The 27,486-nt window shown below is 43.6% G+C and overlaps 1 protein-coding gene across 2 annotated transcripts in view; it reads right to left on the bottom strand.

Annotated features, from left to right (window-relative positions):
- The window catches only part of Rab11fip1 (RAB11 family interacting protein 1), a 35,345-nt gene extending 8,188 nt beyond the window's left edge, over window positions 1-27,157 (bottom strand). The window contains exons 1-5 of one of the 2 annotated variants that reach the window (XM_042701519.1): window positions 26,717-27,157; window positions 8,918-9,360; window positions 5,966-6,767; window positions 2,354-4,180; window positions 1,447-1,555 (exon numbers count right to left, since the gene is read on the bottom strand). In XM_042701519.1, coding sequence (XP_042557453.1) covers window positions 1,447-1,555; window positions 2,354-4,180; window positions 5,966-6,767; window positions 8,918-9,360; window positions 26,717-27,093 — 3,558 coding nt within the window. In that variant the 5' untranslated portion in view covers window positions 27,094-27,157. The remainder of the gene's footprint in view (window positions 1-1,446; window positions 1,556-2,353; window positions 4,181-5,965; window positions 6,768-8,917; window positions 9,361-26,716) is intronic. The other variant, XM_042701520.1, reaches the window with a different exon arrangement.
- Window positions 27,158-27,486: the final 329 nt, after the last annotated feature.

Raw genomic sequence — 27,486 nt, 5'->3', positions numbered from 1 at the left:
ACACCAAAGCCCAGGGGATAGACTTATAGTAAGGATAAATTTCTAGGCTAATGTAGTAGGTACATAGTTTTGGCAGTGGCTAATATTTTTGAGAACAATGCTTACCACTTGCCCTATTAGCATGTTCATCAAGAGAGCAAAGGGGCTAGATGATGCTAACTTGTTTTCAGCAATTATTTCTTATGATTACTGAGGGGTCCTAAATTGGTTCTTGGACTGAAAAAAACAGAACTGAAAAAAACTACTGGGGCAACTGGCAAAAGCCTAAATATGACTGCAGATGACAAATTGGTGCTATGTCTAGGTTAAATTTCCAGATTTTGATGAATGTCCTGTATTTATACAACTTACTTTCTAATAATTCAGGGAGAAAAAGACAAGCGCATGGCTGTCTGTATACACAGAGAGCAGGGGAGGGAGAGGAAGTTGAAAGGGGGAGAGATAACGCAAACCTGGTCAAATGTGAACAGTTGGTGAATCCGGAGGAAATGTTTACAAGGATTCTTTGTACTGTTCTTGCAACTTTTGTTATGTTTGAAATAATTTCAAGACAAAGTTACAAAACAAGTCATCTATGGAATAAATTACAATTCAAGAATTTTACATTTCCCATGAGAGATAAAAAGGAAACAGGAAGAAAGAAAGCATCTGACATGAACAGGCCAGGTTTTTCTTCTGAATAAAAAGAAGTACCAGGGCCTGGGAGGGTGGCTCAAAAAAGATAAAATGAATGACCAAATGAATGGATGAACAAGATTTCCAGCATCAGCTTGACACACAAAGAAAAGCAATAGATAACAATATAAGAATAAGCAATTATTCATCCAATGGAAAGTCTAGGAGCTCCCAGAAATTACCCCAAAGTCCCAAAGCCATCAGCTGGTATTATTAGGTAACTCCTGCCACTGCCTGGTGTTCAAAGAGATGTCTTCAATGGTGACTTTTGGTGCTAGGATTTAAGCCCAAGGCATTGTCCATGTATGCTAGCAAGCACTTTGTGTGTGTGTGTGTGGGGGGGGGGGGGGGGGGAGGGAGCCAGTCCAGGAGTTTGAACATGGTCTGGGCACTGTCCCTGAGCTTTTTTTTTGCTCACGGCCAGCACTCTACCACTTGAGCCACAGATCTACTTTTGGCTTTTTGGATAGTTAGTTGGAGATAAGTTTCATAAACTTTTCTGCCCAGGCTGGCTTCAAACTTGATCCTCAGATCTCAGCCTCCCATGAAGCTAAGATTACAAGCATGAGCCACTAGTACCTGGCTCATTTTTCCTTTTGAGATGGGATCTTGCTGTGTTGCCTAGATTAGTCACAAACTAATAGAGTCAAGTAATTCTCTCCCTTTAGCCTCCAAGGTAGCTAGAATTATAGGCCTGAACTGCCATGCTAAGCTATAATGATGACTTTACACATGATAGCTATAGGTCTGTAACATGCCAACATGCCATACCTTCATCATTGCTTCATTGATGAGGTTCTCACTGATGATGGTGGCAGTTCCCAAACTGGAGTTGGTGATCTTGGTGGCTGTTGTATTCATTGGTTTCACAGGCTGGAGTCTAAAGAAAAGGGAAAGAAGATTCTGAAACCTTCCTGTAACCACAAAATTGAGAACTGCCCATCTCAAAGATGGCAGCTGGCAAAACAGATGAGAGAGGAGAGAGTAGAATACACTTTGTTCACATCTGTCGTCCAGGATCCATTCCAATGTTTCAGCTCCTGTGGAATCGAAAGCAGACAGGACAAGGCTGCCACACACAAGCCAGCAAAGCACATCCTGGGCCAGGTATCTTGATGTTCTCATTAGCTTTTTGCCAGGTTAAGACAATCAGGAGGGATTAAAGACAGACTTTACGGCCTGGGGTGAAACTCAGTGGCAAGGCAAGTACCAAGCACACATGGGTCTTGGGTTCAATCCCAAACACATCTACCTAAAAGGACCTCAGAAAGTCTCTTATATGTGAAGGTAACTATATCCTGTCACTAAGACTCCAATGGGCTTACAATTCAGAACAAGCACAACAGCTGCTCTTTGGACAGACTTCAACACCATGTGATTCTACTGCTCCATCTTGGCTTCTTCCTGACCCTCTTCAAGGAACATTTCTACAGATGGAGGGCTCCAGAATCTGATTCCTGGCTCCTGACTCTGCAGGATTCCTAAGCTATTTTTGAGAACTCCTACCATGATCTTGCTACTCATGCGATGGTCTTCAGGTATTCCCACCACAAGCCACAGCTTTTGTAAGACAGGCCCTCTCAGCCAGGTAGGCACATTGGGGGCTCAGGAGCTCGGTGGTTGGAAGCCAAGACCACTGCAGATAAAAGCAAAGAGTTACAGTCTCCCCATCTCTCACCTGTGCTTGGCTGCCCCCGTTCCTGTGCTTGGCTGAGCTGAGACTGGATGTGTTTCTGAGGGTGAGACCCAGGCCTGAAGAAGCGGCTTCCTCTTGCCAAAATTGTCAACTTTAGCAGCGGAGCCCTCTGCTGTTGCTTGTTTTTGAGATTCTGCTGCAATGGTGTGGTGAGTGTGGGAATGTGGAGAGCTGGGGAAAGAATGTGTAGCAGGAAAGGTCTCAGAGAGGGAGGGGCTGAGTACAGGAGAGTCCAGAGATGAGCCAGCAGGCTGACTCGGCATCCCACTTTCCTTGGCCTTTGTTTCTTCACAAGTATCAGGGCCTGGCAGCTGCTCATCTATGTCAAGATGTGATTTATGAATTCCCAAAGCTACTGTCTGCTCTACAGACAGTCTGCTGTCTGCTTTGGAGGCTTGTAGCCTTAGGACAAGCAGATTCTCTTTGGAAGAAGACCCAGACACCCCACCATTCAGCCCCCCTGCCTCCGCAGGAAAGGGAGGAGACCCACCGAAGTATGGAGCTTCTACTTCTGGCACTCTTGGCTTTGCTGTCTCCCTCATACCTTCAACCTCATCTACTCTTTCATCATCTGAGGCCACTTCAGGAATGGAAGGAAGGGACAAGTTCAGATCAGCCATAGGGGGAGGTTTCACATCAGAGGCAGATGGAAGACCACTCAGGGGATCAGACAATAGGCCTTCGTGATCGCTGGCTTTGCTCTGATACTGAGCTGTGAGGGTATTATCCCCTTCTATCTGGAAAAGTAGGCTGCCTTTTACTGAGCTTGCTTCACTCGTGGGGTCTTGGGAGCTCTCCTCATGAGAGGGGATGAGGAGCTGATCTTCTGTGTCCACAGGCTCCTTCTCTGTATCATCTGTGTGAGGAAGGCTGAGGGACTCCATACTAGATGTGGTTCCCGGGACAGCCTCCTCACAGGCCAACTTCTGGGGATGCCTTTTGTCTTCTGCTCCTAATCCTGTGGGTTTCTCCACCTCCTCTTGTGTAAAGAGCTGCTCAGAAAAGGACACACGCTTTTTTACTTTCTTTGGAGCCTCACTGGTGTTCAGATCCATCTCTTCATGTTTCTGTGTCATGGTGTCCAATGGGAGGGCTACTTCTTCCACCTGAAGGGGAGATGCTAATTCTTTGACTATAGGAGTCAATCCACCACCCCTAACTCTGTTCTCCCTCAAAGATCTAGACTGATTTCCAACGTCTATATCTCCCTCAGCTACAGACTTCTGGGAAAGACCTGTGATTGTGCCACTGCTGAGGAAAACAGCAAATGGTGCTCTGTGAGCCTCTTCAGGGCAGTGGACACAGTCCTCTTGTTCTTGACAGGAAACCCTCAGAGCCTCTTGCTGCTCCTGAAGATGATTTCCTGATTCATCACTGCTAGCTTCCCTTACCAGGTCAGACTCACTGTTCCTGCTCCTTGGAGAATCTCCTGTCTTTTCCCACACTGCGATGGGTGTCTGTTTGCAAAGTGATCCCAACGCAGAGGAGCCAGTGTTTGGAACTGGTGCTGAACTCTCCTTTTGCCAGCCTGCCTTAAGGAGCAAAGGTGGTTCTTCAGAACTGATCTGGCCCTCGCCCGTGGGGGCCCAGTGTTCAATTGGAGTGGATGTAGAAATAGGAGCTGTAATGGGGGATGAGAAAGATGAGGAGACAGAGGGACTTTCAGAGGAGTCTGTCTCTGAACCATGTCCTAATTCAGAAAGGTCAAGTGTCTGACCAGAGCTGGGAAGAAGAGCAGAGGAAAGAAGAGGAGAGTTGGGGGAAGAAGGAAACCTGGCTTTAGATTGAGCCTCTGGAGACACTTCCAGTCTGCAAAAAGGACAAAATAAAATCTGCCGGTCAGTTGCAGATGCATTGTGAGAGACAAAAAAACATGTAAAATTAAAATTTTTCTACGAGGGAGAGATTTTTAATATATACTTGGGGTTATGTTAGAAAGTTAGGGAATACCCACCCCATACAAAAAATGTACTTTTCATTTCCATAGGGCCTCACACATGCTAAGCACACACTCTGCAACTGAGCTTTATATGCTCCCAGCATACATAAAAGGTACCTTTATCACCAAGCACATTTGCCACACCAACATCTACTGCAGTAGGAATGGAAAAATCCAGCCAAGGTAACAGCCAATAATTCCAGATTACTACTTGATTATGGCAGGACAAAAAAAGTTCATCTAAGTGTATCAACATGAACTCCAAGAATTGAAAACAGGAGGTTCTTATTATGTCCTGTATGCAGTTATTTCTATTTTTTTTTCTGTTTTAATTTTCTGTACTCTTGTCTTGGCTCTTTTTGTTTTGTTTTATTTGATTTTTGTTTTGGTTTTGGTTGTGGAGCATGAACTCTGGGCCTGGGTGCTGTCCCTCAGCTCTTTAGTTCAAGGCTAGCACCTACCACTTGAGCCACAGCGCCACTTCTGGTTTTCTAGTAGTTAATTGGAGATAAGAATCTCAACGATTTTCCTGCCCAGTCTGGCTTTGAACTGTGATCCTCAGATCTCAGCCTCCTGAGTAGCTAGGATTACAGGCATGAGCCACCGGCGCCTGGCTGTACCTTTTGTCTTATATATAAATTTATTCAATCCGTGGAAGGGAAAGGGAATCACAGAAACAGCAGGGCAAAAGATGAACTAATGCAACAATGATACTCACTTGACACTATGTTGGAAATGAACTATACAAGTTGGGGGAGAAGGGAGTAGGGAGGGGTAAACAGGAGAAAATGAGAAGAGTAATAGTTTTTAAAAAGAAATGTACTCATTACCTACTTATGTAACTGCAAGCCCCTGTTCATCACTTTTACAATAAAGATACTAAAAATGAAAAAAAAAAATTTTTCTGCTTATGTGGTGCTGAGGAATCGAACCCAGGGCCTCATGCATGCAAGGCAAGCGCTCTACCACTGAGCCACCTTCCCAGCCCTAAAAATGAAAAATTTTTATAAATTTAAAGTTCATCTAAAAAGTTCAGTAAGAAATGTAACAGAAGGCAACAGGTCTGGATTTCAAAGAGAAAGGACATGTGTGCATGCGTGTGTGTCCAAGGAAAGTAGATCTCCAAAAAAAGGTTGGATTTCCCAGACTACAGAAACACTGAGCATGAACGTGTCACGTGAGAAAGCAGAAGGCTATCCAGGCTCACAAAGGTTTTGAGATCCGGGCACAGAGGAGACACAGAAAGCTGTCACAGGCACACTCAAAGGTCATTCATGCCAGCAAAGCAATGACACTGTACAATCAAAGACAGCATCTTCCTCAAGGGAAACGCTCAATAAAAACTTAATAAACACAGTTTGTGTACCCCACAACCCCAGCCTTGCATTCTAATTCAGCATTGGCTCTTATTGGCTTACTGAGAACAGGCCACACCTACTGGGTGGTAGCTTTGCGCTGGGAAACATGCTGCCTTCATGCAGCCTAGGCAAGCCCAGGCTGGTCCTCAGTAGGGACTAGGGAAAACAGACAGCAAACCTTTGGCAAATCTTTGTGCCATCATGGGACAGGCCAGGTTTGCTCTAGTAGAAAGAGGCCTTCCTCTAAGTCCCACAGAGAAAAGGGGCAAGCCCGGTGTGAGAGGAGTCAAGACTCACCGAGGCTTCACAGCTTTGGTCTGCGGAGCCCTCGCAGAAGGAATGGGTGGCTTTGGTTCACACGTGGTCTCCTGTCCCACTTCTGGCTCTGAGATCTGCACGTCTTCAAAGGGGTTGAGGGAATTGCCCTGTCTGGAGGCAACATCTGCAGCATCTTTCTCCGACCTTCTCACCGGGTCTTCCTCCTTGGGCTGGGCTTCTACAAGCATGCCTTCCTTCTCCTTGGAGGGGACAGCATGAGGGCTTTCACTTTCACTGCCCTTCACTACATCCTTCTTTCCTGTCACCAGAGAAAGCAAAGAGGATTTCTTGCTCTCTGGTTTTTTGCTATCTTTGGTTTCTCTGACAACCTCCAAGTTCACTGGAGCCATGTTTTCCCTAATGTCCCCACTGGCCAGAGGACGGTAGGATGGCAGAGACATGGACTTCAGCGAGTCCGTGGACTTTGGAGAGCCCTTGGTGGAGGTCTCAGACAGCCGCCTGTCTGAAGAGGTGCTGTCACCTTCCCCAGCCTCCTTCCAAGACCGTATGGCAAGGTTTTCAGTGGAGGAGAACAAATGCTTCTTCCGGAAGCCCTGGGGTGATGGGGAATTAGATGGACTACTGTCCTTGGTTTCACTCTTGGCCTCTGGTTGCTCCAGGTAAACATGGTTCCCATTGATACAGATGTTAGAGCGGGAAAGGAAGTCGTTCTTGGACCGAAGGCCCCCAAGAAAGGACAACCCTTCTTTCTTGGGAAGGCTGAAGTTGATTTGGTTCAGTTGTTTCGGATCCGCACTCACTGCTCTCTTTTGGGACATGACTAGGAAGGAATGCAGAGAGGGGACAGAGAATTAAATGATTGGGGACTGAAGAGGTGGCACATTGGTAAAGTCCTTGCCTAGGATACCTAAAGCCTTGGGTTTGAGTCCCAGTAAAAAAGGAAAGGGTGAATAAAAGAATAAAATGAGTGATTTACAATGGGCAGACGTTTGTCAGTTGCTGGATACAGTTTTGTTAAAAAATGAAAAAGGGCAGCCTTTTTCAAACAGCAGAAATTTAGCCATTGAAATTAAAGTTCAAGGCCAAGTATAATGGTAATTCCAGTAGAATTATGACTTTGAGGCCAGTCTGGACTTTACAGGGAGACCTGGTCCCCAAAATAAGTTAAGCTGGGTGCTGGTGGTTGACACCTATAATCCTAGCAACTCAGGAGGCTGAGATCTGAGGATCATAGTTTGAAGCCAGCCTGGACGGGAAAGTCTGGGAGAGTCTTATCTCCATTTAATCATCAAAAAGTCACTAGTATCCAGGTGCTAGTGGCTCACGCCTATAATCCTAGCTACTTAGGAGACTGAGATCTAAGGATTATAGTACAAAGCTAGCCTGAGCAGGGAAGTCTGTGAGACTCGGTTATCTCCAATTAACCACCAGAAAACGAGAAGTGGCGCTGTGGCTCAAAGTGGTAGAGCACCAGAGTTGAGTAAAAAAAGCTCAGAAACATGAGGCGGGAAGGTGGCTCAGCGGTAGAGCGCTTGCCTTGCATGCATGAGGCCCTGGGTTCGATTCCTCAGCACCACATAAGCAAAAAAAAAAAAGGAAAAAAGCTGGAAGTAGTGCTGTGGCTCAAGTAGTAGAGCTCTATCCTTGAGCTGAAGAGCTGAGGGACAGCGCCCAGGCCCAGAGTTCAGGTCCCACGACTGGATCCCCTCCCCCGCCCAAAAAAAAAAGTTCAGAAACAGCATCCAGGCCTTGAGTTCAAGCCCTACAGCTGACAAAAACAAAAAAGCCAGAAGTAGATCTGTGACTCAAGTAGTAGAGTACTAGCCTTGAGCAAAAAGGCAGACCCTGAGTTTTAAGTCCTAGGAGACACACACACACACACACACACACACACACACACACACACACACACACACACACACACACACACACACACACACACACACACACACAGAAAAGAAAAACAATTAATTAGTTCAAGAAATTGAAATTCAAAAACAAAATGCAAATATGAATATTAAAATAAGTTAAAGTTCAAAAATACACAATTAATTTTGTGTTAAGGGAACAGGATTTCCTGAGCTTCCATTAGGGATGTATCTCAGCGTTTTAAGCCCATAACAGAGCTCAGTAACTACTGAATGAATTAATGAAATAGAATTACAAGTTTCCATATTTTGTTTTTTCATTTGTTTAGCGCACACATGCACATGTGCATGTATGTGTGCTGGTCCTGGGGTTTGAACTCAGGGCCTGAGTGTTGTCCCTTAGCCCTTTTGTTCAAGTCTAGCAGAGATTTGAGTCTCATACACTTTTCTGCCCAAATTGGCTTCAAACCATGATCCTCAGATCTCAGCCTTCTGAGAAGCTAAGATTACAGGTGTGAGCTACTAATGCCCAGGTCTTTGGTTGTTTTTTTCTTGGCTTGAATTTGGGCCTCTTACTCTCACTTCTCTTTTAGCTCACAGGTGTCACTCTACTACTTGAACCTCCACTTCTGGCCTTTAACTGGCTAACTGGAGATAATAGTCTCAGATTTATCTATTCAGGCTGGTTTCAAACTGGGATCCTCAGATCTCTACTTCCTATGTAGGTAGGATTATAGGTATGAGCCACCAGCACTGGTGGCTCTATGGCTTTACCTTAAAAACAAAACAACATAAAAAAAAAAAAAAGTAAAACCTGAACATAAAGAACTCATTCTATGAGCTCCAAACTGATGCAGAGCCAGATATTTTGGAGAAGGCATTTACACATTCTTAGAAACCACAGTACTTAGAAATAAAGATGGCTCTCAACCAAAACTGACATCACCGCCATCTCTATTACTACCACCACCAACACCACCACTATCAGTGCAGGAACTAAAATGCTGAGTTAAAGTCTTTTCTCTGCACATCTGATACTGCAAGGGAGGCCAAGGTGGAAATGAAAAGAGAAGCCAAATGAGAAGCAGCAGCAGGGACTTACTGTCTGAGGCGGAGGAGGACTCGTCTTCATTGTCATCATCCTCCCACTGAGACTGGAAGTCTCCAGGCCGAAGTAGCACTTTGTCTGGCTTTGAAGTAGGCAGGACAGACATAGACTGGGAAAGCGGTGTTTTCTGCAAATTCGATTTGGAAAACAAAGTCTTGATCTTTGATTTCTTTTTCTTGTCTTTTGAAAAAGATTCATCATCACTGTCTATGGAGGGTGTCACACTGGGGACAATGGCAGAGGCCGTATCAGACATACTATCCTTATTCTTCCCTTTGATCTTGTCTTTCAGTTTTCCAAATGGGTTCCGAGGTTTGTCTTTCATTGAGAGGTCAAACATGCTAGCAGTCATGTTGTTTCTCATGAACTGGATATCCACCTCAATTTCTCCACGCTCTTTGTCCTTCTTTCCTGGCTTAGATCTTAAGGTATACCACCTAAAGGGAAGAGAGGCTGAGAGGTTACCTTTGGGCGCAAGAGTTTACAACAGTGCTTATGATCCCCATTAACGGGCCTCTCCTCTTTGCTCCTCCAACCTCTTCAACAAATGCATTTTTAGGCTTTCTCTTTGGTGAAATGGGTGCTGAGGGCAAAATTTGTACCTTTATTTCTTAATTGATTTTTGTGTGCTGGTGATGAACCCAGGGCCTTGAGCATGCTAAGCTGGAGCTATACCTCCAGCCCTTATAATCATCTAAAATCCTGATCCATTAAAAGCTATTTCTAAAACTAAAAAGCTGAGCACAGTGGGTCACACTTATAATCTCAACTAACTTGGATTCTGAAACAGAGGGTCACTTGAGCATAGAAATTTCAGGCCAGCCTAAGCAACAGAGCAAGACCTTGTCAAAATTAATTAATTAATTAATATAAAAAGCTGGACTGGGAGTCAGTGGCTCCCACCTATAATTCTAACTACTCAGGAGGCTGAGATCTGAGGGTAACAGTTCAAAATCAGCTAGGTAGGAAGTACAGCTGTGGCTCTAGTGGTAGAGCACTAGCCTTGAGAAAAATTAACATAGTAAAAATAGCAATTCTGCCCACAGCAATATGCAAATTCAATGCAATACCCATAAAAATCCCAACAACTTTCTTCAAGTAAATACAGAAACCAATCCAAAAATTCATATGGAATAATAATAAAAGACCCACACAATCCTTAGCAGGAAGAACAGTGGTAGAAGAATACCAGTACCAAACTTCAAGCTTTATTACAAAGCCATAGTAATAAAAGTAGCTTGGTACTGGCACAAGAATAGGCCTGAGGACTAATGGCACAGAATAGAAGAGCCAGAAAAAAGCTCACAAATATACAGCCACCTAATATTTGATAAGGGAGCCAAAAACACAGGTTGGAAGAAAGACAGCCTCTTCAACAAGTGGTGCTGGCAAAATTGGGTATCTGCATGCAGAAAACTGAAGCTAGAAACCCATATATCCCCTTGCATCAGAATCAACTCTAAATGGATCAAAGACCTCAATGTAAGATCAGATACTGTGAGGATATTATAGGAGGGGCTGGGAAGGTGGCTCAGTGGTAGAGTGCTTGCCTTGCATGCATGAGGCCCTGGGTTGGGTTGGATTCCTCAGCACCACATAAGCAGAAAAAGCCAGAAGTGGCACTGTGGCTCAAGTGGTAGAGCACTAGCCTTGAGCTGAAGAGCTGAGGGACAATGCCCAGATCCAGATTTCAGGTCCCACGACCGACCAAAAAAAAAAGAAAAGAAAAAAAATATTACAGGAAGAGGTAGGGAACCCTAAAGCTTCTAGGCAGAGTGAAACTTCCTGAACAAAATCACAGAATCACAACAAATCAAAGAAAGGCTGCATGCATGGGATTGTATCAAACCGAAAAGCCTCTGCTTAACAAAGGACATAGCTAGCAAGATAAATAGAAAGCCCACAGAAAGGGAGAAAAGCTTCACTAGCTATACATCTGACAAGGGCCTCATATCCAAAATATACTTAAGAGCTCAAAAAATTAACCCTCCCCCAAAATAAACCCTCAAAACCACAATAATCCAGTCAATAAATAGGCCAAAGACCTAAAGAGAGACTTCTCCAGAAGAAAAAAGAATGGCTAATAGACACTTGAAGAAATGTTCAACATCTCTGCCCATAAAAGATATGCAAATCAAAACAACATTGAGATTTCACCTTACTCCAGTTAGAATAGCCATTTTCAGGAAAACCAACAATAACAAATGTTGGTGGGATATGGCCAAAAGAGAACCTTATTACACTGTTGGTATGAATGTAAATTTGTTCAACCACTCTGAAAAGCAGTATGGAGGTTCTTTAAAAGAGGAAACAAGAGCTTTCCTATGACCTGGCAATTCCACTCCTGGACATTTATCCAATGGATCACAAACCAGGCCAAAGTAAAGCCACCAGCACAACCATGTTTCTTGCAGCATTGTTCACCATAGCCAAGATATGGAATCAACCTAGATGGCCCTCAGTGGACAAATGGAACAAGAAAATTTGTATGTGTGTGTGTGTGTGTGTGTGCATACAATAGAGTTCTACTCATCCATCAGAAAGAATAATATTGTACCATTCATTTGTAAGGAAATAGACTTGGAAAAAAAATTATATTAAGTGAAGTAAGCCAGAGCCAAAGAAATATAGGCTACATGGTTTCCCTTACTTATGGTAACTAGAATGTGCCTATAAATCTACTGAATGACCAAAACAAATGAATAAAATTGGGACATGATAAATTATATAGGACCCTAATCATTCACATTCAGAGGCCCAAGGAAGCCAAGCATAGTAGTAGGCAAAGGTTCAATAGTTATGGACAGATGATCATATAAAATAATAGTTTATGAAATGAACTCCAAAAAAAGGAAACAAGAGACACTCTTTAGTTGCTATTGTTGCTGTTTTCATTCTCTTCTTTTGTAATGTGAGTTGGTTTGCATTGGAAGAGTAAAGGAAGGCACATAAAAGGTGGAACAAAGATGAACAGATACAACAGTGATACTCACCCAGACACTATGTAGAAAATGACTAGATATCTTATGGGTGGGGAGTGAAGGGAAGGATTGGGAGAGAGCCACGGAAAGGGAAAAATGGTTCAAAAGGAATTGTACTGATTGTACCTGAGTCATGTAACTGTAACAACTGTAACCCCTTTGTATATCAACTACACAAAAACAATTTTTTAAGTAAAAAAAAAAAAATGCTCAGGGACAGCTCCCATGCTCTGAGTTCAAGCCCCAAGACTGCACTAAATAAATAAATCAATAAATATTAAAAAGCTGGGCAGGGCAGGATGACACACAACTATAATCCTAGATACTTGGGAGGTAAAGGCAGTAGATTCACAAGTTTGAGGCCGGTCTCAGCAAAAGTTAGTAAGACACTTTCTCAAAAACAAAAATGGCTAGCAGTGTAGCTCTGTGCTATTGCTTTTGTCTATTAGGTACAAGGCCTTGAGTTCTATTCTCAGTACTACAAAAGGCTAAATTATTTTACCATAATTTGGTGTGGGGGGAGGGGGAAGAAACTAGAAAGAAGGTAGTACACTTTGGCTTACTATTATAAAAAAAAAAAGAATATTTCAAATATCATTCAAGTATTTCACTTAATCACTTAACAAACTACCTCAAGATGTGGTAAATGACATTATAGCAGCCCCACTCAGATGACAAGAAAACTTCAGGAAAAGCAATCTCCTTGGCATCCATTTTCCAGCTGGAAACTCAACACCTTTGGTGAACCATGAGGCCTATCTGCCAACAGAACCATTAAGGGACAGCCAAGACCAAATAACCTGGCCTAACAAGGGCCATCCACAGGTCACCTTGCAAATGGAGAACCTACATTCTGATGTTTTTTTTTTCAGTGACCTATTTAAGAACCAATGGCGATGGGCTTTAAGGAAATGATGGTTTTGTCCAAATGAATATAACTTCCTCTCTCACTTTCAGCTGCAGCAGGCTCAAAGGGCAGATTGCAGGCCCCAATAGTTGGCTTGTTCTATACAGAAATGCAAGGGGCAGAGGAAAGTAGAAAGCTAACACTTGACCAGCACTGACAGCATACCAGGTACAATATGCACTTAACAGACAACCTCCTATAAGTCTCACAAGAATAACACAATGTGGATATTATGCCCACTTCCCCAATGAGGAAATCAGAGCTCACAAAGTGGCTCATTGGTACAAAATCCCATGGCTAGTATGAAGACGGCTAGGATTCTAAATCCTTTCTGCATTTTTCCAAAGCTCTTCTTTCTCCCCACCAAGGCTTCTACTTTAAATCCTCTCCTAATCCATCTTTTGTAGCAGAGAAAAGGGAGAAGTCTCAAATTTCAACTCTTTTTGAAGAAGCTTAAGATTTGTGTGTATATTCACATGGTTTTTGTTTTGTTTGTGCTGCTACTGGAGCTTGAACTTTAGCTATTTTACTCAAAGCTGTCTTTTTGGTGGCTAATAGGAGATAAGAGTCTCAGACTTTGCTGGCTAAGCTCTTAGAACCATGATACTCAGATCTCAGCCTCCACAGTTGCTAGGATTACAGGTCTGTGATACTGGAGCATGGCTCAAATTTTTGTTTTGCTCTTCAGGGTATGGGATTCAGGGCCTTGAGCATGCTAGGCAAGTGCTCTACCACCTCTAGCTTATAAGCTTAATTTAAATGGCCCCCAGTAAGGAAAGAATTTGAAAACCCCATTATAACTGCTATCAATAATAAATCATATGACTATATAAAGCCTAATACACTATCTTTAAAAAATTAAAGTAAAGTAGGGCACCGGTGGCTCATGCCTACCTACTCAGAAGGCTGAGATCTGAGAATCGTGGTTTAAAGCCAGACGTGGCAGGAACATCCTTAACTACCAGAAAACCAGAGGTGGCACTGTGGTTCAAGTGGTAGAGTACTTGCCTTGAGCTGAAGCACTGAGGGACAGCACCCAGGTCCAGAGTTCAAGCCCCACAACCGACATACCGACATACATACATACATAAATGTAAAGTGACGAAATACAGCCAAGATGTGAACTACTATTTTGAACCTTTTATTTTGAAGCTTTTATGAGAAAAAAGAGAGAAAAGTATTCAGTATTAGAAGATACAAGGTCTCTGGAGCCAATTTCTCTCCCCAATCAGCCTTGTGTTTTCTAGGACCTGGCCTGGAATACTTTGCATATTTGTCATTTAGATGTTGAGAGGATTATTTGTATTTTTCTCCTCTGGTGGTCATGTGGTTCACAGTAGCTTGGTGATGAAGGGGGTTTGGCTTTTGTAAACACCAGTTGTAGGCCCCTGCAAAGGAGATAGGCCACAGGGAACAGAGGCCTCACATCCTCCACCCAGGGAAGAGGGGCTGCAGGGCTTCCCCACCAGCCCTTCCCCAGCCCTTCCCCACCGGCTTCTGCCAGCCCTTCTCCCCAGAGATGAAACTATACAGTTCTTCTAAGAATGCCACCTGACCACTTCGGGAACCAGGTCTGTCTTTCTAAAAGTTATAGGGCCAGTGTCTCTTTTGAGCAAACCTACCATCAAGCCCAGAATCTTGCGTAGGAGCTAGTTTTGCCATATGCTTTGGTTGGGCACTAAAGTGGGATTTATTTTCTTTTGTTTTAATTATCTGAGAGAGAGAAAGAGAGAGGCTGTGTGTGTGTGTGTGTGTGTGTGTGTGATACATGTGTATACAAGCCGATACTGGGGCTTGAACTCAGGGCCTAGGCACTGTCCTTGTCTTTTCTTTTTTTCACCTCAAGGTTAACTTGAACCACAACTCTACTTCTAGCTTTTTGGAGAGTATCATGGACTTTCCCGGCCAGGGTGGGTTTGAACACTGATCCTTAGATCTTAACCTCCTCAAAAGCTAGGATTACAGGCATGGACCCAAGGGGATTCAATTTGTAAGTACAATGCATCATGACCAATGCCACCCCTTCCATCATTCTCTACTATCTCTCCCAACCTCACCCATAAGGTGAAATTAAATTAGAAAGCTTCCAGGACCACTAAGAGGTTCAACCAGAAACTCAACCAGTTCTTTCTGTCAATTGTCCCAAGCAAACCTAAAACCAAACACCAAGCAGCCAAGTATAGCTATAGTGGTTGTAAGGATGGCAAAACAGACCAGGAGTCATAGGCAGATAGGCATTCCAGGAAATCGTTCAACTTAAACTCTGTGTTGGATTCATTAAAGATGGATAGGGAAAGATAGGCTAAGTGACAGATGTCTGTCACACACACAACTGCAGAAGACAAGTGTAGGCCACTGTCCATGAATGTCTCACCCTAGAAATCCCAAATCAACAGCAGGTTGTAGGTTTCACATTAATATCCATTCAGGGGGCTGGGAAGGTGGCTCAGTGGGAGAGTGCTTGCCTTACATGCATGAGGCCCGGGGTTCAATTCCTCAGCACCACATATGCAGGAAAAGCTGGAAGTAGCACGTTGGCTCAAGTGGTAGAGCGCTAGCCTTGAGCTGAACAGCTCAGGGACAGAGCCTAGGCCCAGGCCCACAGTTCAGACCCCAAACCGACAGAAAAAAAAAAAAGATCCGTTCAGTTTCTCAGTGTCTCTGTGTCTTCCAGTTCACATAAGAAGAGCAATTTATAAATAATGCAGTCACAGCATGGCTACCCAGCATATGGTGGCAGCATGGGCGTGCCCGGCACTCCTTTCACACAGACCCACAAAGCTTGACTTATCTCAGAAATCAAGGCTGGGTTCATTTTCCTGTCCAAAGGGCAGAGTACAGAAAGAAAGGTATAATCGCAAGATAACAAGTTTATTTTTAAGCCTATAATCTGAAAGAAAAAAAAAACCTTCAATCCATCTCTCCTCCCCCCTCAAAAAAAAAAAACCTAATTAAATGGTCCTTTCTATAAATCAGTATTTTTTTTTAACTTATACTTAAAACCCAGCCTTTTGCTCCTCAAGTATGGGTGGCTTAGGCCTGTAATCCTAGCTATTGAGGGCACCAAGAGGGCACCAAGATCTGAACTGGTTTGAAGCCAGCTTAAACAGGAAAAATGCATTTATCTCCAAATAACCAGAAAAAAAAAAAGCCGGAAGTGGAGCTGTTGCATACTCGATAGAGCACTGGCCTTCAACAAAAAAGCTTACGGACAGTACCCAGGCCCTGAGTTAAAAAAAAAAAATTATAAAGATCTTTGAACATACAAAATTGACAGGTGATTTATGTCTTTTTTGGGGTCTTGCTGGGGATGAAACTCAGGCCCTGTGAGTGGTAGCTGAGTATACACTCTATCCCTGAGCCCTACCTTCTGCCCCATAACCTTCTGTTAAAGTAATAACAGGTATAGGGTAAAAATTGCAACCACACAGAATGAACTATTCATTCCTTTGGCCCCTCAGTCCTCTTCGCAGAGATAATTGTTATCAACTCTATATTCTCCCAAGTAACAGTCTTGGCATATACAAGCAAAACTGTGTCATCCAAATGGCCTACTCTATTGCTGTCATTTGTGTTGATTTAGGGGGCAATGGGAAGACAAGGCAATAGCTAAAAATACACAGAAAGTCATTTACATTTCTTATATTTTCTTATACTTTCAAAGAGAGTAATAGGACAGAGACTAGGGAGAGTAATAGGGCCCAGCTCAAGTGATAGAGGACTTGTCTAGCAAGCTCAAGGCCATAGTTCAGAAAGGGATGAGAAGAGAAATAACCACACTTGTAATCCCAGAATTTAGGAGGTCGAAGCAGGCATATTTTAAGTTCAAGACCAGCCTCTACATATTGAGACCCTGTCTCAAAAACAAAACAAACAAACAAAAACAATGGAGGGGGGAGGAGAAGAGAAATAAAAGGAAAAAAAGGAAGCAATGCAGAGAGAGGTAAAAAAGACACACATGTTGGGTGTCCACATGGAGAAACAGGCTTTGGACCCAGGACATGCCTATTGAGTAGGCTAGCTCAACATTTTTAGGACTCCTATCAGTCATTCTGGGACCCCAAAACACTCAATCCTTAGGGCCCATTTGCAGAAGAACAGACAGCCGACATCTCACACAGAAAGCTGATCTCAGACTGGACACTAGTAGTTCAAATCTATAATCCTAGTTACTCAGGAGGCTGAGATCTGAGGGTTGTGGTTTGAAGCCAGCCTGGGTAGGAAGGTCCATGAGACGAATATCTCCAAAGAACTGCCAGAAAACTAGAAGTAGAGTTGTAGCTCAAAGGGATAGTGTTAACCTTCAACACAAAAGCTCAGGTATAGTGCCCACAACCAACAACAACAAAAAAGCAGATCCAGGGGCCTCTCACTGGACCAGGCAATGTGATTCCTAGACAGGGAAATACAGTCTCCTGATGCATCCCTGCAGACAGATAGGATTTTCATACTAGTTGGCAAAGGGCTGTCTGGTATGTCTTTCTGCAACTGAAGAAAACATGTTTTTCCTTCAAAATATTCTGGAGGGCAGACCCATATAGAGAAACGTTGGCTTCTGAGATTCAGTACACACATGCTTACGTGCCAGGAACTAGAGATACGGCGATGAAGAAGCTCATACAAGCTTACCTTCTGGTAGACTGACTACACAGTGGGTTACTGCACATCACAAAGTATCAGCTACACTGATACAACTACTGCCTAGTTTCTCATTTTGAACATCGGGATAATTGCAAGGCAACTTTTGTCATTGAGAAGCATACAAAAATAATTTCACCGGAAAAGACACTCTGAGCAAGTACACAATTTCACGGCACATAAGGTTCTCAGCTAGTTTAAATCCCAACGGGGCTACCAGAGCCACCTACCTAGAGACTATTTAGCAAAATAAATAACTACAAATCCTCAAACAAACTCTAGGAAGCTCCAGGCAAGGGAAAGCCAATGAGGCAGGCAGCTCTTCGCGTGGTTGCCATATTTGAGATGGGTCAGTGTACATCTCACAGGATGTGTGCAGTTTGGACTCCAGGATCAGTGTGGGCTGCCTACTTTCCTTTTTAGGCCAAACCTCAAATACAACCTGAGGTGTGAGTCATTCCCACAGTAACGAAGGATCTACATCCAGGGGATTGTGGCCTCAGGTGAGAAGAGAAGCAGGAAGAACAGAGTAGTACCTCATGTACAGAGTACGTGCCAGGCCTCACTTGAGGTGCTTTACAAAAGGGTTCAGGTACCATCTGCAGCAGGGATTAGAAATAAAGCAGAGGACTGGAGGTTTGGTTCAAGTGACATTAGCCATGAACAAAAGAAGTCAAGCAAGAGCTCAAAGGCATCAAGTTTAAGTGCTAGTACTGATACAAAAATGAACAAACAATAAATAATATGTGCTGGGTGCTGGTGGATCATACCTAGCTACTCAGGAGGCTGAGATCTGAAGATTACCAGTTGAACCCTACCTTGGCTACCCTTATCTCCATTTAACCACCAAAAAGCCGAAGGTGGAGCTGTGGTTCAAGTGGTAGAACACCAGACTTGAGTAAAATAAAGATAAATGAGAATGTGAGGTCCTGAGTTCAAGCCTCAGCACTGGTGCATGCAAATGCATGCACAAAATAAAGTTTTAAAATGAATTAATTAATTAATTAATTAAATGGTTAGTGTGTGAAGAACCCAAAAGGGAGCTAAAAAGAGCACTATGTCCATTTGGATTGAGTTGCAATGCCTAGTCTCTTCCCCTATTAGCTTAGAAGTATAAACATGACCTATTAAAAAAAACCTATAAAACTTTGGCAGAGTGTATTTTACCAAAGCTATGCAGTTTAACAAGTTTTGTTATAGAATAAAGTAGCTGGCTATTAGTGCCTAACTTTTGAGTATAGAATTACCCATCAGCCCCATCAACCAACCTTTCCTCCCTAGACCTTTCCCTCACCCATGGTCAACTGCTGGAAGAACTGGTTGATCCTGAGAGCAGAGGACAAATCATGTTCATTTCTCACCCTGGTCTCTAAAACAGTACCTCAGTAGCCCTGGAAGAATACCTAAATTAAATGCTAAGAACAGGTAAATGACATGGTAAGGAAGAGAATATAAACAGGTTTCAAACATTCTGGGGCCTATAGAAATTCTTTTTTTTTTTTTTCCAGTCAGTTGTGGGGCTTGAACTCAGGGCCTGGGGACTGTCCCTGAGCTCTTTTGTTCAAGGCTAGTGCTCTATTACTTCAAGCCAAGCTCCACTTTTGGTTTTTGAGTGGTTAATTACAGGTAAGAGTCTCACAGGGACTTTTCTGCCTAGGTTAGCTTTGAACCATGATTCTTGAATATCAGCCTACTGAGTAGCTAGGATTATAGGCTTGAGCCACCAAGCACCCAGTACAGAAATTCTTTCAGAATTAAAACATGGCCAAGTATCATAGTGCTGGCTTGAATCAGCACTCAGGAGATTGAGGCAGGAAGACAGAGAGTTCAAGATCATCACAGGCTACATAGTGAGACCTTATTTCAAAATAAATTTTAAAAAATTTAAATCAAAACATCTTACAAAAATGAAGAAAAAATTTAATTCACTGAATCCCATACTAATCTATTACTATTTTATACATTTTCTTCTTCTTGCCAAGACCTAACCAGTCATTAGCTAAGAGACCTTAGGCAAATTATTTTTGTTTCTCTGGCTTCAGCTGTTTCTCTGAAACAGGCTTCAGGACACCTACCTCATGAGGCTGTCATGAAGATCAGATGGTTTAGTACATGAGAAGTGTTTGAAACAGTGTCTGACTGTAAGCTGTAGTCATAATTATTCTTTAGCTTAACTTATGTGCACGGGTCATTTTGTCTGTAGCACATGACATGTGCTTGCCTTATAGTCTCGGTATCATTGAGTCTAAAGACTATGATACTCTGTGAAGTGCAAATATTCCAGTTTCCCTTCAGAAGATTGCTGCGGAAAGAGAATTTAGGATAGCAAATGTATGCACTGGTAGTACTATGGTTTGAACTTAGGGCCTGGTACTTTCTAGACAAGCACTATGTAGCACTTGAACCATGTCCACAGCCTAAGGTATGAATAATTCCGACTATACTCTCTAATATTTAAACTTAGTCATCAAATGTAAGTAACAATGGATTTTTCCTTTGAAAGGAGTAAGAAAAGACTTACCTACACATTGGTTTGTATTATATAATTTCCAAAATTATAAGGATTTAAAAAAACACTATGATTGGAATATATTTCCTGTCACTTCTTGAGAGATACATAGCCACTCTCACAGAATCCTTCAGTTTCTAAGCAAAGAAAAGAGATGAGAAACAGGGCTCCCATTCACTCAGACATTCCAGGGCAAAATTTGCTAAAGTATGTGAACCAATGTTTCCAAGAAACCAACAGTAGATTCTTCAGTGGACTGAAGGAAAAACTATTTGAAGATTCTCTAAGAATTAGGAAAATTAACTCATTTTAAAACATGTAAGCCTATTGTGCCTGTAATTATCTACTTGCAAGGTTTGATCATATCTCAAAAAAGACACAGAAGTTAATACTCTACCATTAGATCCAGGATCTTACCTGTTGGCCAGGCCTAAGGGCCACTGATGCATTATATTTGATCTATCAAAGAACAGCTTGCCAACTGTGGGGTTCTCAAGCGAAGAGATTTTAAGGATGGGAAAGAAAACCCAATGGTTTGACTCACATCTCTGGGCCAAGACAAAAGAAAACAAACGTGCATGACCAACATCAAAGAACATTCAGTTCACTCTCCTCGCCCCATAAACAGACTTACGTACTCCCTTCTGAGAGTTCCTGGCAAGGGAGCAGAGAATCTGTGATTTATCTTGCAATCACACTAAGTCCAAAGCAGGAAAAAAAAATTTTTAATTTCACTTTAATAAATTATTAGTAAAATGAAAAGTTTCATTTTGTTGCAGTGTACACCAATCACATTTTCTGACCAAGAAAGGAAAGGTGCTATAGGAGGTCACATCCCAGAAGAAGTTCAAAACATGGAACTGCACTCACAGTTGCTCACACAGAAGACATGACTTCTATGACAAGAGGCCCTTTCAGACCATTATATCTAGAACCCTTATTGTCTTATCTAGAGCTTAGCCATGTCCTTATTCATAAAAATGCACTACAAAAGTGATGTAAGAGGCAGTCACGCCTCTGGAAATATTTCTCATAAATGCCTTTCCTCTGGGCAATTCAAGGGCCCAAATTCAAAAACAGATCATCACAGCTGCCTTTTTTCTCTCCACAGGCACATTCCTAAAAGTATTCCCCCAGGGATACCCTGGAGACTCAAGCCCTCGATTTTTCTTTACTAGATTATCAACATACCTCTCCCAGCAGGGAAAGAATTTCTCTTCTCATTAGTGGGTCAAACTGACTCTTTTGCAAAAGGCATCATTACCCACATGGTCACAGAGGTAAACTTGCTTCTTCAGTGTTAAGAAAGGGCAGTAAACAATCACAGACCTGAATCCCAGGCTGGGAAACTGAAACAGGCAGAGCTTTGTCCCTGACTTTGCCCACCATTTCCAGTCTTGAATCCACTGGCTAAATGTAAGATTGAGCAATTCACCCAGGCAAACTGCCACCTGGCCTGTAGGACACCCCCAACCACTCAGACACTCCAGAGACATTGACTGAGCCCCTGCATTAGGTCACAGAGCAAAGAACAGATAGAAATGATCCCTGCCTCAGGAAAAAATGGCAAAAGTCAGGCTAGGTCTTCTGAGTCCAATATGGCATGAAAGCCAACACAGAACACCTTAGAGGAAGCAGGACTCATTTGCCAACACAAAGGCTGGGTGTTGGTTTTGTTGGAATTCAAAGAACCTCAAGGTATAGAGACCTGCCAAGATCTAGAACCAAAGAGCAGCCTGGGAATTGCTCTGAAAAGAAGATAAGGCCTCTGATGACCTCCTATCAGTCTTGTATTTATATGGCCTGAGCTCCTAGGTCCTGATAGAGCTAAGCCAGAGAGAGTACTTGTTCCTTCAAAAGTATGAGTTTCCAGGATACACAGCAACTAATACTTTAGGAGTTTACTAGCTATCTAAGATACGGTTAAAGGGAGGAAGAGATATGCCAAAAAATACATGTTAGAGTTGATGACATTAAGTGGTTCATTTATTTGAGAGTTTTACTTGTCACTCAAGGGTTTATATCCTTTGTGGAGGGGGGACGGTGGGTGATGTGTGTGTGCCAGCCAGTAGTGGGACTTGAAGTCAGAGTCTCAAGCTTTCACTTAGCTTTTTCACTCAAGGCTCTGGAGCTCTATCACTTCAACAGCACCTCCATTTCCTGCTTTTTGGTGGTTAACAGGAGAGAAGAGTCTCACAGACTTTCTATCCAGCCTAGCTTTGAACCATGATCCTTGGATCTCAGCAGCTTGAGGAGTGAAGATTATAGGCATGAGCCACCAATTCCTGGCACCTACTGTTACATCTTACTTCTTTTCCTCTGTCCTATAGTCCCTGAAGCAGTGACATCATCAGCTACATAAGAGTACTCCAACAAGATTACAGTTGCTTCTGGATTACAGAACAAAAGACTTGGCCTGCACTAAAATGGTAACTACTGGGAGACTTATACACACCCTAGTTTCAATGGCATGTCCTAGTCATTTGCTACAATAGGAAAGGCAACTTCCAAATGGCACTGCCCAAGTTGTCAATCATGCTGACCTCACCCTAGTAACAAAGTGACTGTTGGGGGAAGAAAGCAGCTGACACTTCCTGGTTCACTTTCAACACCACGCTCTCTTTATTTTACTTGTTCATTCTTATTACTTCCTCTCTCACACCCCCTACCACTTCAGTCTGTCAGTTAGGCCAATTAAACCCATAAAGTACTTCTGAAATCCACAACTGGATTACATTATCTTTCTTCCTTTTTTTTTTTTTTTGGTGCTGGTACTGGGGGCTTGAGCTCGGGAACTCAAGCTCTTCCTTAGCTTTTTCACTTGAAGCTGGCACTCTACCACTTGATCCATACCTCCACTTCTGGCTTTTTGCTAGTTAATTGGAGATTAAAAAAAAAAAATCTCAGATTTGTTTGCCCAAGCTGGCTTTGAATCCTGATCCTCAGATTTCAGCCTCCTGAGTAACTAGAAGTACAGGCTTAAGCATTAGGGCCTGGCTCTAGTCCTCTTAAATAAAGCTATCCCTTTCTGTTCAGCTTCACCCTACACAATCCTCTAAGTTCCCAGGTGCCCCAGCCTTTGAGCCTTTGCACAGGTTTCTTACCAGGCCCACTTGCTTTACTCTTCAGTAGAAGAAGTCCTCTTTATTCCTCAGATATATGCCAAAAGCTATCTTGCAATCTCCTCTGCTCAGACTGGGCTTGAACTCCTGGGATCAAATAATCTCCCTTCCTCAATCTTTAGAATAACTGAGACTCTAGGCTTCATCCACCACACCCCACTTCATAATCTCCTTCTTCAAATCATAACATTCCTTCTCTTTTGTGATAGCCTGTTCTTTTCCTCCACTGGACTTATCACAATTCATGATTATTTTTATGTTCATTTGTTTAAAGTCTACTCCCCACAAGGCTCTGAGCTTCTCCAAAGCAAATACCATGCCTGCCTTGTTCAGCACTGGTTTACTCTGCATATACAGCACCTGCCACATACATAGTAGGTATTAAAATGTATTTAAATGAACTGTAAAAATGAGAAAGAAATGAAAAAGCAGTTGGAAGTTCCTCCATGCTAAATGAAAGTCTTGCAAACAAAATGCTAGGTATCATCATCAAAAAAACCACAAGGAACTTCTCACACCTCAACTAATGACAAGTTTGACATACTCTCCTCTACTGGTCGTAGCAAGGTAAGGTTGTTTACCCCAGAACCTACAGAACACTCAATCTTGCGCACCAAGCTTAGTTTTCTCCAGTGAAGTGGGTGGGGCTTGATAAGTAGGAGGGCTTCCAGGAAAGCCCAATACTATCTTTAAAAGAAATTCCAAGAAAGAAAGGAAACAAAACAAAACAAACTCAGTAAGAACACTGCTTAAAATTTCCAACCTGTTACAAAAATTTAAGCAGAGAAAACCTAAAAGTATAAGCACAAACCCCAATTGCTTATCATGGGAATTATTTATCTCTACAGACATCTAAGCCATTTCTCTGAATCTGTCCTAGAAAAACAACCTCCTAGCCCTATTTCTTTTCTTCTTCATTTTTATTACTAAATAGTTGTACAAAGAGGGTACAATTCCATAAGTCAGGCTATGAGTACAATACATTTTAATCATTGCCACCTTTTCTATCATTTTTCCCATTTTCCCTTTCCTGTCCCTACCCTCAAGTTACATAATTCAATTTCCTATTTCTTTTTTAGTAACCCCAATTTTTCAACTGTCAACTTACTCCAACATCTGAGTACACTTACAGTTCTTTCAATTATCTACACTTTAGAATATCCAATTCTTTCAAATAGCTACATTTTAGAATATCCTTGAGCCTTGTTTGAGGTCCTGGTACTTCACTGATTCCCATTTAACAAAGATCCTCTGAGACCCTACTCTCTACCAGATGTGACAATGAATTTCAAACCTAAAGGTCACACCCTATTAAATACATCACAGCTATGTTACCTTAGTGTTTTAAAGGTGTGTGTCATCACTCCAAACTTGAAATGATATAAAAAGTACATTCTCTTGACTCCAAATTAATTTGATAGGTGGAGGCTTTTACAAGAAAGTAAGTGGGAACATTAGCACAGTTGGCTCTTAATGCTCAAATGACTCTTGAGTTTCAGCAACTGGACCCATGACAAAAGTCATGCTCTGTTGAAGCAACTCTTCTTTGCTAGGGAGTAACACAACACACACACACCCACATACACACACACACACACACACAATCTAGAGACCAGGATTTTAGTTTTTGTTCTGTTTCCGGTTTGCAATGTCTAAGGTTTGCAATGTCTAAGTCAAACCATTAATAACTAGTTTGAATGACTTTCCCAGGTCAACTGTTTTCTTTCTGTTAAAACTTTTGCCTTTGAGAACATATCTTACTCTCCAAATCTCAGCTGACATAGGGTACCCTAGTGATAAACTGAGGCATGAAAGCAACTCAGTTTAACTGGGTTCCACCAACTCTTTGGAAAGCCCCAGGAAGTGGTAGATGGAAAGCTTATGATTTCATCTACTACTCGTAGAGGAGCAGGAAGCCTTCCACTGAAGTGACAAAAAAAAAAACCCAAACACATTAACTAAGCACTATTTTTCCAGCAAGTCATACTGTGACTAAGTAGCAGTCAGCTCTTGTAATAGAAACAGGAGTGACTATGTAGGTTTAGGATTACCATGAAGATGAGCAAAATGGAGATGTAGAGACTTAACTTAAAGACAGCTTAGAAAGGTTTTATCTCTCACAAAGCAGTACAGAACCTTTTGAATCTTAACACCAGCTTCCTGAGTCCAGAATCGCAGAAACATCTTACAAACATCAATTAAGTCTGGCAACATGCTCTATTTAGAAATAGGGAAACAGGTGAGCCTGAGCAAGCCAACAATGAGTCAGGTTCACAGAGGACACCAGACTCAGGACTCTGAAATCCCCATCTCTGGTAGGGAGATGTGATCTATCTGTCAAAGAGATGAAATATTCACAGAGAAACAGATGGCAAAGACGGAAGTGAATAACATACTTACATTTTAAGATGAGGCAAGATAAAGAATGGCCAATAGCCAACAACCAAGGCCCCAAAATGTCATTTAATCTGATGGAAAATTAGCATTGCTTCACCTGCTCCTTCGCAAAGACACTGAACAGCCTTCTGACTTGTACGGTGATGCTATGAGATAATCCCTCCATCTTCACAAGAGTCTCCATTTTTATCTGATTTGAGTTCAGAAATGCCTATTCATCTGTGCCCAGATAAGTGGATCAGATATTCCATGTCCAAACACACTCCCTGAAACTAAGTCCACCCTAAAGTAAGGCTCAGGGTAACTAGGAAGCCTCCAGCCTTTTCTGTTCCAATCACCACAAGTGTTCTATCTAATTCACAATGGGTGAGTCAGTGTGCTTCAAATACCCTGCAAGGTTTTAGGTGGTGAGATGTCTAGCTGGTAGCTTTTAGGTCAAGCAATGTAACTAGGTAGGCGAATCATGACCAGCTTTGGTACACTAGATAAACAGATGTTCCATGGGATAGAGCACTGCCCTTTCCAAACACCTGCCAATGAGAATAAATAAATCCCTAACTGTGAGCTTTGGCTGGGTTTTGCCCAGCTTTCTGGTGTAATGAGATACTTTGAGAGAGCAGCCTAGACCAAGAGTAGGACAGACTCCCAAGAGGACCAATACCCAGTTCAGTCCAGCCCAGAGATGGGCACTGAGGCCATCCATCGGCTGTGAAATCCCTACTAATTTGGAACTGGGGGGCAAATACCAAACTATTCTTGCTGAAGGAACAAACTTAGGTAGGGGCGGGAGTTAGCCAAGCAGACTGGTGGCTTTCCACCTTCCCCTGCCTCCCCTCCTCCAGCCGCCCCCCCACGGTAATGGCCCTACTCTGGGGGCCATTACCATGGGATGGCCCTCCTGCAGTTCATTTTCCCCGAGGTCAGGGGTCCGTCAGCTCAAGGGTGCTGCTCTGTAAAATACCCTGATGGTAAAACGAGTAATACCTAAGCAGTCTGCTGCCCACAGACCATTTCAATTCATCAAAAACTCAGTTCAGGTGGACCGTGCGTCGGGGCGCCCAGAAGGTTCAGGCCCGGGGAGAGAGGCGGGGCGCGCCCTCGGAAGGACGCGCGAGCTCGGTGCCACCTCGCTGAGGCGAGTCCCCCCCCCCCCGATAGGCCTGGCTCCCCGCCGCCCGGGACCCCCCGCTCGCCCCTCGGGGTCCCGGGACCCCCGCCTCGCCTGCGGCCCGCACTCACTGCTTCTTCCTGCGGCCCTGGTCCCGGTGCAGCTCGCGCAGGTCCACCTCGGCGCGGCCCAGGAACTTGTCGAGGCCGAGCAGCGCGCGGTGCAGCACGGTGAGCTGCAGGGTGGCGGCGGCCGCGGGTGCGGCCCCGGACGCCAGCAGCGGCGGCAGCTCGAAGGTGGCCTCCTCCCGCCACACCGGCGCGCCCAGGCTGCGCTCCGACACCGAGGTGGCGTACTTCTCCTTGCCCACCTGGATCACCGCGTACGCGTCGCTCGTTCCCCCGGGGCCCTTAGCCCGCAGACCCCGCGCCTGCAGCACCGTCACCTGCACGTGGGTTGGGGACCACAGGGTCCCCGGGCCCCTGCCCGCCGAGGCCGCCAGGGACATGGTGACACCGCGACCAGCTCAGACACCAGGAGAGAACGGAGGCCCGCTGCCGGTACAGCCAGCTCCGCCGCCCCGGCCCCTTTAAGGCTTCCGGTCACGCCCCCTCCGGGGCACGCCCCCATCGGCCCGGTCCCTCCGCCCGCCCCAACCTGTTGTCCAGGGGCGGCTTGGGGCGCCAGGGGCGGGGCTGGAGCGGTGCCGTGGGCGGGGGGGGGGGGAGGGGGGAGGGGGAAAGAAAGAAGGGTAAAGTCACGTGAGCAGGGGCGAGGCCTCAAGAATTCTCATCTATTGCCTAAGGGTGTCACAGCCCAAAGCATCACCAAATGGCAGGTGTATGGCCTTGTGTAGATTACTTAAGATCTGTAAGTCTCTGTTCATCCATAAAGTAAGATA

This window comes from Dipodomys spectabilis, unplaced genomic scaffold (assembly GCF_019054845.1).
Source record: "Dipodomys spectabilis isolate Male_0828 unplaced genomic scaffold, ASM1905484v1 ptg000009l, whole genome shotgun sequence".
NCBI lineage: Eukaryota > Metazoa > Chordata > Mammalia > Rodentia > Heteromyidae > Dipodomys > Dipodomys spectabilis.
Note: the sequence above shows the minus strand (reverse complement) of the source record. Positions and strands in the feature narration are given on the sequence as shown.